The sequence below is a fragment of the Diorhabda carinulata genome, chromosome 6 (genome assembly GCF_026250575.1).
Source record: "Diorhabda carinulata isolate Delta chromosome 6, icDioCari1.1, whole genome shotgun sequence".
Classification (NCBI taxonomy): domain Eukaryota; kingdom Metazoa; phylum Arthropoda; class Insecta; order Coleoptera; family Chrysomelidae; genus Diorhabda; species Diorhabda carinulata.
In genome coordinates, this window is record NC_079465.1 from 16,570,356 (window position 1) to 16,583,206 (window position 12,851).

The 12,851-nt window shown below is 32.2% G+C and overlaps 1 protein-coding gene across 1 annotated transcript; it reads left to right on the forward strand.

The window, feature by feature from the left end:
• The first annotated feature begins 812 nt into the window (after positions 1–812).
• On the forward strand, positions 813–6,179 carry LOC130894905 (nitric oxide synthase-interacting protein homolog). The gene is made up of 6 exons (XM_057801939.1): positions 813–1,322; positions 1,655–1,872; positions 3,840–3,955; positions 4,023–4,210; positions 4,301–4,409; positions 6,050–6,179. The coding sequence occupies exons 1-6, from the start codon at positions 1,147–1,149 to the stop codon at positions 6,119–6,121; spliced, it is 879 nt and encodes a 292-aa protein (XP_057657922.1). The 5' UTR covers positions 813–1,146; the 3' UTR covers positions 6,122–6,179.
• The last annotated feature ends 6,672 nt before the right edge of the window (positions 6,180–12,851 follow it).

The window sequence follows — 12,851 nt, forward strand, 5'->3', positions numbered from 1 at the left end:
TGTATTCCCTGAAATATAACGGATACGACAAATTCAAACTCTACCATTTCATCGGTTGAATTCAAATGTTTAATGTGTATGTATATTCTCAATTTTTTTAAATAATTATATTCGACAAAAATAAAATGGACATTTTCTCATAATTTTCTTGTAGTTATTATTATGTACAACTTTCATTCTCAAATCGAAAGTTTATTGTTTCTTTATAGTTTTCGTCCTGCAATAAAGGGCTCGCAGGCGCGAACAAGACAAGACTCCATATTTGCGGGTCACTCAGTAGCAATAGCTACGGAAGGTTGTGTTTTCGACACTAAGATTTTGCATTCAAAATAACGAATTAGAACTTCACTACAAATAAACTTTGATTGAGAAAATTACAATACGCGTCAAGACCGTGAACTATACTGTGAGTCTTGCTCGAGCCTGTGAGTGTAGACGGTGGGAAATCTTATCCGCAATTCGCGACACGCTACGCTCTGCTATTCAAGCCCTGATTCACGTGTGATTTTCAAAGCAAACCACTGCATAAAAAATTCAATGACTTACAAATTATAACATATTCCTTAAAGCTTTTGCCATTCGTTAATACTTATCACACCACCCTAAACGCCTCGTAAGCCATTCAACTTGGATTTACGCTTATAACGCGCTGGACTAAGTGGAATGGGAAAGATCGTAGTCGTGAGTGCTTAGTGGAATGCACCCAAAATTGAATAAGCGTTAACTATAGAACATACCTTAAGTATGTTCTGTGGCGTTAAAATTGTAAAAACTCCAGGAAGAAGAAAATTACGCTAAAACCGCTCTTGAAACTCGTAAAATTTTTTATCATGAAAGTGCACCTAATCTATCAAAAATCTGTTAAGCAATAAATGAATTTGAAGAAACTAGGTCAATAAATCGATAGTCAAATTTTGATTAGTATTTGGTTAACTGTAAACGAAAACCACACTGGCCAAGTGCTAAGAAGGTAGACGTCAAAAAAATGAGTTGAGAAGAACAAAACTACTGACAATTTACTTTGAAATCTAAAAGAAGGAACTTACTAGGATTATTTATTTACATTTGTACTTGCTTTTTTTATTATTGGTTTCTTTCTTATTGTTACTTGATAGTGGAAACGCTTGAAAGAATACGAAATATATTATGACACGACATGCAAGAAATTGTACTGCAGGGGCCGTTTATACGTATCACGAAAAGAAAAAAGATGCAAAAGCATCAGGTTATGGAACAAATTCTCAAAGACTAGGGAAAGACTCTGTAAAAGATTTTGATTGCTGTTCTCTTTCTTTACAGCCGTGTAGGAACCCAGTTATTACGTGAGTATTATCAAAGTTATCTATTCAATTTAAATTTGCAGAATTATTAATTACTGATTTGTTGCATTGAAAGTTTTTAAAGATTTTTACATATATAAAGATGTGGAAAATATCCAGAACATGTTCTCTTAATATTAGTTTATAATGCACGGGATATCTGGAAAGATAATATATAAATTTTTTTTGGAGTATCTCCATTTTCATTAACATATATCATTTTTTATATTTGTACCGAGATGGCTGAACTTTTTCAATGTAGTAAGAACTATCACTAAAATTTTAGCTAATGCACAATCTATTAGTTAATATTTGTAAATAAAACAATATTATAGGAAAGATGGTTACCTTTTTGATAAGGAAGTGATACTTGAATATATTTTAAAAAAGAAAAACGAATATAAACGAAAATTGAAGGAATATGAGAAATTAAAAAAACTCGAAGAAGAGAAAAATGCACAAAAAGAAGCTGAAAATATGAATCAGAAAATTTCGTCATTTCTTAAAGATGAGAACAATATAGTCAGCAAATCATTGCTGGAAGTAGAAACGGGTAGGTTAATAAGTAAATTTTACAATTTATCCATGTAATTGAAAATCTATTTGGTATGAATTTAATTAATATTACTTGTTATTGTCAATTCCTTCTTTGAATTAGAGAGACAGCTGCTGTCACCAAAATAGCCAAGAGTAAGAGAGTTATCTGTTACCCTTTTAGTAAAGAAGATTAGGCAGCTAGGAATCATTAGGTGTTTACTATGCAACCAATGAAAACACTGTGGTGCGCCTGGATGAGATGCTCTATGTTCCACGTTGAGGCTCTTCATCGTAGTCTGCATGTACCTCTCCCTTAGTAACATGGTCTTCCTCCATTAAAAGAAAAGTACGCCAAGTCTGGAGAGGAATTTGGGATGGTGAATATCTAAACGATAGTTCTATAAAAGAATAAATAAATTGACAATTTGAGCCTAACTAATTGAAATAAACCTGAAAAATGAAGTTTGATTAATAAAAAAATATTAATCCAATATTAAAAATCTCATTTATCTGGGTTGAGTCAAATTTTAGAATTCTTCCTCTAGGTTTAAGATCGCACCTCCCTAAATTCCATGGAATTTACAATCTGTTTAATATATATAACAAATAAGTAAATAGTATGAGTTTAAAAATTTTATATTTTCATTAAATCTCCTCTCTTAAGCTATATTCTTCTGTTTTGTTGACATGGATAAATATTTAATGAAATCTAATCAAAAGGTCTATCAGTTTGAAACGTTTTAAGCAGCGCACTTAATCTATCGTTTTAAAAAACTCACTTGCGACTACATTTGATTGGGATTTAATTCTATCTCTATATCTCTTATTGCAGCATTGTACTTCACTTTTAATGGTGGGAATGTATAGGTCTCTTTCTATGACAGAATTGGGTATGTACCATGGAGCATTAACTAAAATGCTCAGAACCTTAATTTGGAATCTTTGTATGATTTGTAGACTTCAATAATTGCTTAGAAGAAAATGATTTCAGACAAATGCACTGAAAACCTGGCCAAAAGTCCAAATTGTCAAGTGTTCAGGATGCTGCAAAACTGGCTAATTATGCAATAGAGATGTTGAGTCTGTAATGGGGTGCAATAAAATATACCTAAAAAGTCGATATTGGGAAGAGAGAGATTAAGAAAAGTGTTATAAATACAACGCAGGCAGTCATTGGTACTAGGACTAGGAATGTATAATAAAAATTAAAAAGAAGCTAGGTTGAAATGGCTATGATCTATGAAAGAAGATAAGAACAAAGACAATAAAGTGGCTAAAGGAACAACAACATGATAATGAATATAATGTAAAATTACATCCACATATAAAGAAAGAGAATAGAAAATGAACAACAAAAAATATTTATGATACAATACTAGGAAATGAACAAAAACCAACGGAAGTGGAATGTAATGAATGACACAATCAACAAACTGAAATACAAAACAGGAAGATCAGACAAAATAGTGAATGAAATTATTATAATATGGGGGAGATAAAGGCTGGAATAAATGTCAACAACCATGGCACCGATTTTTTGTTGTCCCCACTTTACCGGCTTGTAATTTATTGAAATTCTGAAATTTTTCCTTTACAATTTTTTCATATTCTTAGTCAATAAATATATAAAAACTAGATAGTAAAAATGTTTTTCATTTTTTTTTAAGTTTTTTAAGTTAAGTTTCAAGTCCTAAAATTTAGGCTACTAGACCATTTTACCTTAAGGTAAAGTATGAAATTCTCTTTATAGAGCTTCATTTTGTAGTTATAAGCAAAGAAGTCCCATAATATAGTGGTTTTTTTGCGATTTTAACAAGGCAAAATTTTTGTTAGCAAACTTTATTTGTGATCAGTGGTTCGTAAACATAGGATTGTAAAGAGGATGTCACCAATAAAACTCCTCTAATTTTCCTAATCTAGACTAAAATAAATACAACCAACTTTCATATATTATCCCTCTTGTATTATTCTATGTATTTTCAGAGAAACCTAGTACTTCTTCAATTTCAAATATGGCTGTAGGCAGAGACAAAGACCTTCCTAGTTTTTGGGTTCCCACTATGACACCAAGCGCTGAGAAAACAGAATTGATAAAACCCGTAAGTAATTTTTTTATATTCATTTCTTCATTTTTTTTTAGCAAAAATCTCATTTTATATTTTGCAGGATCCAGTAGTTTATTGTCCCATATCTAATAAGCCCCTTAAAGCTAAAGATTTGATCGATGTTAAATTTGTTCCTGTAAATGATCCAGATGAAAAAAAGTCCATTTATACAAAAGAAAACAGATATATGTGTGCTATAACCCATGACATTTTGAGTAATTCAGTACCATGTGCAGTTTTAAAACCAACGTAGGTGCAAATTATTGAAATAAAATTTATAGATTATTTTCAAATCAATTTTTAAAAATCTTATTGTGACATTTTGTGTTGATTTTTTAGTGGAGATGTCGTAACTTTGGAGTGTGTCAATAAAATTATTAAAAAAGATATGATCCATCCATTAACAAATAAACCATTGCACAAAAAGGATATAATTATTATGCAGAGGGTAAGTAATAGTAAAGCTCATAAAAAATGTATTTAGTTATTATGTTTATTGGGTATTGGGTGCTACAAAAAAACAGTGCCCCCTGGTTGACATGGTTCCAGCCCTTGTAGTGATTTGGAACAAAAAATTCTTAATTCTTAATAAAAAAATTCACAAAATGGCGTCGACATGAAATATCAATTTTTTTTGCTCCTTTTCTTGATCTTTTCGAGTTTTTAAAAATACTCCAAATCTTTTAAAATCCAAGATAGAGAGATTTACCAAATTTCAAAGGAATATGTCGGATAGAACTTGAGATATCATGTAAACTACTTCAAAAAAAGTAAAAAGAGAAACAATTCCAGTAGAATAACTCGTTTCACTCGGCCGGCTTAGACGCTACGTCACAAAATATAATGTATCTCTGGAAATAGTGCGATTTTAAAAAAAATCCGTTGAAATACATATTTTTAAGGATCTAAGATTTGAAAATATTAAAAAAAAAGATTTTTTCCAAACTTCTAGACCAGAATACCCCCTTGAAGTGTGTGTGCTATTTTATTGTGTCGACAGTTAATAACTCAGTTGCGCATTATCTAAAAAAAGTTCATTAAGATAAATTATAGGCAATAATATGCTCCTTACCTGGAAAATATTTCATAGCTGAACGGCAAAGCACACATAAGTTCATGTATCACTTTGCATATTACCATTATCCACGTTCCCACAATATGCAATATTGTTGAATTATAAGAAAGTTCCTATCTTAAGAAAAATTAAGCTAATGAAAAAATGTTTTTGATAAAAATTTCACGCTCTATAATTTATATATCACATTATGGTATCAATGGAAATAGTCAAAAACTATTTTTTATACTAATAAATATATAGTATTACAATATAACCATTTCACATAGATTTTTGATAGAACTTTAGCTGGAACGGAAATGATGTCATATTAGAAGTTATGAGCCAATTTTAAATGTCCGGCTTCCAAACAAGACCTTGTTCACTTTGAATTACTAAAAACGAAAGCCTAGTTCACACGAGACCATCGCTGGCTTTGTATTTGCCTTGTGTAAACAGTTTATCAAGTTGAGTCAGCACTGGCGAGAATAGAGCCCTGTTTATTTTTCAAGCCAGTGACCTCCGCCCGGATACCTCTCGACCACCACGCTAGCTTTGCGGACGCGTGTAGACGCATCACGCCTGTCGACGCATCACGCCTGTCGACGCATCACGCTTGTCGATGCATCACGCCTGTCGATGCATCACGCCTGTTGACGCATCACGCCTGTCACTGGCAAATATCCGTACGGTTTGTGTCTTTTTGTGTACTTAAGAGGATTTTCAAATTTTAGTTGTTCCAACAATAAAGCAGAAGCTCCAGATATAGGTGTATCACTTAACCATTATCTTATCCAAAGTCGTTTCGATTTTTTTTTCTAATATATTTTAATAGTACATATATGTTCTTTAAACATATACACATCCGAAAAAAAATCCGAGAATGAATGGCCTCGTCTGAACAACAGGGGCCATGCCAACGCTCGTGTGCCTGCAGGGCTGGAGCCAGCATTACTACTGGCTTCGTATAAACTCTGCAGAGCTCTCTTTAAGGTAAAAGTTGTACTAAGTGTTAATTCTTTTATATATTTCAGGGAGGGACTGGATATTCGCTCACAAATAAAAAACTAGATGGTAAACAAGACAGACCTGCGCTACAAGCTTAAATTTAATCCTAACAAGTATTGTATATATGATGTAAAATATAATATAACTAAGAAAATATTTTTCTCTCTTGTATTGACAATTGAAATTGAGACTATAATCAATAAAATAAAAAAAAATTATGGAATATTAATAGTCCTAATAAACTGATGAAGGAAAATATTATAAATACATTTGAGAGGAGAATACAGAAATAAATCATTGTAGCACATTAATCAATAAATCCCCTAATGCGTAAAGAAAACGTGGGAAAAGTGTCTACTTCTGTTTTTAAAGACCTCCCACTCCATTCGAAAAGTTCAATAAAAACTTAGTGTTGATTCTGAAACGTCCTCTATTCAACATTATAACGACTTTGAGACCATTATTAGATTGATTGAAGATGAGAATTTACTAAAAAATTGTCCAATTGGAGATGAAAAAAATGTTCAAAAAGTCAATGAATTCAGCTTTGAATTGGTCTCCAGAGACTACTGGCTGTTTTTATACTTGAAAAAATGTTCGTACGATAAAAAGGTCAATCAAATTAAGAAGTCGTTGTTAAAACAGAAGTTTATTTTGAGGTCAAAGAGACAGCATAAAACTGTGGGAAAAGTGTTGAACTGAGTGTATCAGTATTGTAACATGCCAATCGGCCTGTTCCGTTTTTCTTGAAATATTTTTCATATTTCTATGTTTTAGTTATTATGGTATTGTAGTCACTTCTGTTTTTAAAGACCTTCCACTCTATTCTAAAAGTTCAATAAAATCTCAGTGTTGATACCGAAACGTCGTCAACGTTATGACGCTTTTGAGACAAGGTGATATGATGAACAATGGTTATTATTGTACGTTATTTGATTGATAAAAGAAGGAAATTACCAAAAAATATCCCATACAGAGAAGCAAAAAATGCTAAGAAAGTCAATAGCTGTCGTGACATTTTGGTAAGATTCTGGCATTGTTGAAAGTAATTGTTGTGTTGTCAAATTCCGACAAAAATGAACTTCAATGAGTTTCTTTTTCGAATGTGTGTTCTGCAAGCTTCTTATGATCTCTCCTGCTGTTACTTTTGTCTTTGATGCTTCCAGAATATTATCCCATAAGAACTGTATTATCTGGGATTTGGCTTTCATATCATACTCCTTCCTTTTTCAAGCCCGTTGTTTTTGTCGGGTCAGTCAGTTCTGAAACTTCTTGCTGTTCGAATAATAACGTAACTCAAACTCCAGAAGTACCATCAAATGTTAGCATGCAATAATTCGAATATTTTGTCGCTATTTACCCTTCTGCTTATTTTGATTATTCCAGAATTTTCTTTCAGTCTTGTGTGTCCTAACCTCAATTTTTTTCTTACTTAATTTCGCTGCTACTTCTACAGTTATTCTATAGTTTCCCAGTTATTTCATAGTATTCAAATAGCTGTCACTTGGAAAAAAATATGACTGATGGACGAACCACACATTTTAATTCCGTTTAACATGATCATATCATTTGATTCAAAAAGTTCTTTTCAATGCTATTTTCCGAGGTGATAAAGTATAAGAGTAGATGGTGTTATTGTGGCTATATCTCGTTCAAACTTGAACAGCATCTTAACAAGCTGTCCAAGGAACATAGAAAACGATGGTTAGATGCTATAAAAAGAGTAGAAACAGAAGAAACTGTTTAGTGCTTTACAGCAATCTAGGAAAAGTATTCTTTCCAGTATATGGAGGCTAAATAATGCAGTCCAACCTCTGCTTCTTTTATTTCAGGGAAACCTGCACATCTGGATGACAGATTAAACCCTGATTGAGTCTCCAATTTAAACATAGGCTAGAGAATAGGTGAAACCAGTGGCGGATTTAACGATTTGCCTCCAGTAGGTAATTTATCTTTTGCCGCCTCTACTGTCCTCTAAAGTTTGATGCTTTTGTTTGAGAACTGAGATTTTCTATAAGATTTTGATCATTTTCACTGCAAAAAATGGTTATAGTTTATTTCAGAAAGGTATAGAGTAATAAAACCTCATTAGGTATGCAAATGGACCACAGATTTACCCGACGAATATTTAAGGTGTTTTCATAGTTTGGCATTGATTTCATTGTAAAATTCTCTCTTTTTATCAAGTGCAGGTAGTACCACCCGGGTTGGGGTCAATATGTGGGTTTAGTCTATTGTTATCCATTCACAAACACTGAAAATAGTATACCAAAGGCGTGCCGGAATTAGGCAGAGGCACTAATAGAAGGTTAAACGGTACCTGTTAAACGTAATTGTATAATCTACTACCTAAGTAATCCCTACACAATATTTCGATATTGACACTTCAGGCCAGAAAACATACTTTTCCTAATTCTCTTGCGCAATTACTTGAAATTTTAATATTAATAACAATACTATTTCAAGACTTACACCTATGGCCGACACCGAAATTGAGCCGAACTGGACAGAATCCCCTATTTTATTACTCTATACCTTTCTGAAATAGACTATAGAGGATTTAAGGCATATTTTACAAAACATTCGGCAAATGTTCATGTAGAAACGTTTGAGTATAATACTATATATCAATTTTTATTAAATTACTTCTACGTCTGTGTAAATATCAAAACTCCATGTGAACAATATTGTTTTTTTTAGTTTTGCTAATTGAAAAAAACTAAAATTTTTGGCAAAATTTTCCGCTATTTGAAATCTGCCGCACTAGGCTACAGCCTATTCAGCTTGCTGGTAAATCCACCGCTGGGTGAAACCGTCACCTCTGTAAAAAAATCTTTATTTCTGACCCATACATAGTACAATGCTACTGACACCAGGGCCTAAAATTTAACAGAACAACTAACATATTTAAAATATAACAAAAAATAAAAATCAAATTAACAAATTTCTTATAATTTAGTAAATAAATATTTCAGTCTATTTTCAGGAAATAACTAGATAACTTTTTAAGTCATAGCACATTCTTTTCCCAACATCTTGTTCTATTATTGTCTGTGGTATTCTTTGTTCTTATAAATTTGTTCACCAGCTCTTCCTTCTTTCTTGTATTGTGAGAGTGGCAGTTTTTAATTGCACTAGAGTTGTTTGTGTTTTTAGGTGACGATTCTTTAGTTGATACATTAACTTAACTTGTTCAAACTGTTTTAGTTTCTCAAAATTTAAAATGTTCGAGTTTCTATACAAATTTATAGTGGAGGTGCTATATGGTAGTGAGTAGAGATTATTTTCATACACTTATTTTGAAGTCTCTGTAATGTTTCTAATGATTACTTAGGCAGATTTCCCCAACATCGTAGTAAGTTTGTAAGGTCATCATACGAAAGAGGAAAAATTATATTCCTGAAATAAAGTGAGTATGATCTTCCCTTCTGAAGGTTGCTATGTGAATTTTTCGATCCCAGAACAGCATATTCAGTTTTTGAGATTATTTAGGGTAGTAGAAGTGGAAACAAATCCATCTCAGACAATCGAGGAATTCCCAAACACCGTTACCAACCAATTTGGTAGCAGAGTAAAAATATAAGCAGGGCAGGGGTTAGTCAAAAAACGTGGAGTTGTTCATTTTGGACAATTTGATTGAAAAGTGTCTGGCGATTGTCAACAGAACTGCAATACGGCATTGCAAGACCGCACTGCGTAAGACGAACTTTGGGGAAAAATCAATGATTTGGGGTGAAAGGTACTGTCTCACCTATCATACTATTTCGAGATATTCTAATCGAAACTTATTATTGATATTTATCAGTGCGATATAAAAAATTTGCACACCAGATGGCAAAGTGTTGTTGATAGGTGATTCTACCGGAAGTCGACTGTAACTTTGTTATTTTAAATATAACACTCTGTATATTAATACATTTTTGAAATATATGTAAAATTTTAGAATATTTTTGTCCAAAAACTTTTCGAAAAATGCATACTTTTTGAGTTATTATTTTTTTGTAAAAAATTTGATCGTTGCAGACCCTTATAAATTATTTTTTTACGAGGATACCCTTGAAGATATGAAAATGGTTTCTAATCGGTTGCTTTTAGTGATGTCAGACGTATTTGAATCTATGTTGAAATTTTTCATTTTATACAAAGTTTGTATAAAAAATGTTCAAAGTTCAACTTCATAAATATCAAATTTCTTTATTTTTTTTAAATAGAACCACCTAGGTTTTTCTATTTTAATGCATTCATGGGTAAAAAATAAGGCAAATTAATGTATACTTTCCTATACTTAAACCTCACCGTTATCCAGATATTACACGTTTTCTGTAAATTTTTCATTTTCATATCTTTAAGGGTATTCTCGTAAAAAATGATTTATAAGGGTCTGCAACGGTCCAAATTTTTACAAAAAAATTAGTAATTCAAAAAGTATGCATTTTTCGAAAAAAGTTTTTGAAAAAAGTTATAGTCGACTTCAGGTAGAACCGGAAGTCGGCCATCTTTGAAAATATTTTTGTTAAAAAGATCGTATCCGAAAACTCTTTTTCATGATTTTACTATACTTTTACTATAAGTATTTTGCCATATTCAGATAGTTTCAACTCGTCGTGGGATACCCTGTATATGGAGAATTTAAAGCTTATTTTCAGCTAATTTGTGTATTGTTGAAACGAAACAATTTAAACATAAATGTGGCATCCATACTTTTCAGTACCTACAATACATGTTACAAGACCTTCTAATAAGTATCTAAAGCGCGCTTCTGATTATATGATACGGGATTATGTAGATCACACGCACGCGTACATAATAAGTTGGTTTTTTGTCCAAAAGCGAAGAAGGTACAAAAATCTAAAGCTTCAGTAATCTGCGGAGAAAATAGCAAAACATTTGAAAGGATTAGCTTCAAAAGGATTTTGCATGACTATGCAGGATTCTATATTTCCTTTAATGATTTTAAAGGACTCTGAAAGCATTTCATTGCTTCTGTGATTCGAAAATGTTTCTCGATTGTCTTACAAAAATTGAAAACAATTGGAATTGGTTTAGAAGAATCAGAAATGGTTTCTTTTCTTTTCAATCTAGATCGATTATTAATTTCAAAAAAAAAATAGAAAGTAATTTGTATTCTCTTTTCATAATTTAATTTTGAAAAAAATAGGAATGCATGAATTCTGATTGGTTTTTGAAAAATTTATTTCCTATTTTTAAGAGAATTAATCAAATATCTCCATTGCTGGACTTTCCTTTTATGGAAAGAATAGGAGTATCTGTCCATGTCGGTTAATCCGATCATAGTTTTCAAAAACCAGACAAGATATTACTTACTTTTTCTCGAAAAAATAAAAGAACCATAAAGATACAATAACTTTGATACTTTGAGGAATTTATATGGTATTGGTTCATTCGAAGTTGAAGCAGATCTTTCCGCCTTCAGGTCTTTCTTTCCAACGGAGAAACTTCTGCAGCTTTAAATATTAGGAAAAGCCATAGCAAATATTATTCCAGTAGGTCTCCAAGTAAATATAAAAATTTTTAGTTAAAATGACGCGATCAGAGAAGCAAGCACTCTCTGAAAGACTGAACGATAGCTTGCTTGGCCTGTTTCTTAACAATATTTAGTCCCTAAGACACAAAACAGAGGAACTGTATATTTTACAAGAGGAGCTCAATTTTCCAGAGATTGTCGCTATCATTGAACAAACTGAGTTACTTTGATCATATCCACAAACAACGATTTTTCCGAAATAACACAGTTCAATGATTAAATATCTGAGAAAGTATTCGAATTTTCTATCGTCTACCACAAGACTTATGATCTCTGTAGTGTTTGTATTTACAGAACACCTGACGCTGTCTTACATACTTTCTGTCATAGACTACTGACTCTACTGGAGTCCTTACCTCTAAAAAGCAAACTAATTCTATGTAGCGATCTCAATATTAATTATTCCAGTGGGTGTACTGGTCAAGAATTTCTTCAGTCAATTTATGATTTTTTTAGTATGGTTTTCATATAACGGCACCAACCAGAATATCTAAGACCAGTTCCAGTACCATAGACTATGTCGTGTCATCGTATGATTCAGAATCCACCGACTGAAATGTTTTTAATTCAGGCACCTCCGATCATGAAGCGGTGTTAACAAATTTTTTGTAAAATCCAATAATTAAAATACTTCTCGCAAAATATGCCATATCTTTTCGGAAAAAACTTTTCAAAACTTCAAGCACCGTTGTCTGGAACATGCTCTTTGGTGATGTGGACTTCAAATTTTCTAGATTCATAAAAACACTAACTAGTCTAGCATCCAATTGTTTCTCCCTCAGGCGTATTTAAAATAAGCAAAATAAACCCTGGTCCACAAAAGGTTTACGTATGTCTGCAAAGGACATGCGATCTTTATCTCACCTTCTTGGAAATTCTCGTGTCTTCATCAAAAATTACGTGAAACTATACAAAAAATTTATCATGGCAATAAAAGCTGCCAAAGCAGCTTATTTTAATAGGAGGCACGCCAATTTCGAGTCTGCCCGATTGCCCATTAAATCATCTTACCAATCTTTCCCAATTGCCTTAAGACGGCTATAAATATACTTTTGCATAAAGGAGGAGATAAAAATCAAGCATAGAATTATCGCCCAATTGCACTCCTTTCCAGGTTATCTAAGATCATAGAAATATTGGTCAAAAAGAGGCTTTTATCATTTCTGTTTAAATATAAAATACTTACAAACCATCAATTTGGGTTTTTGAATAACAAATGCAGACGACACTCTTGGAGCAACCCTGATCTCACGGCACTTCATAAGACCATATCTAGTGACCAT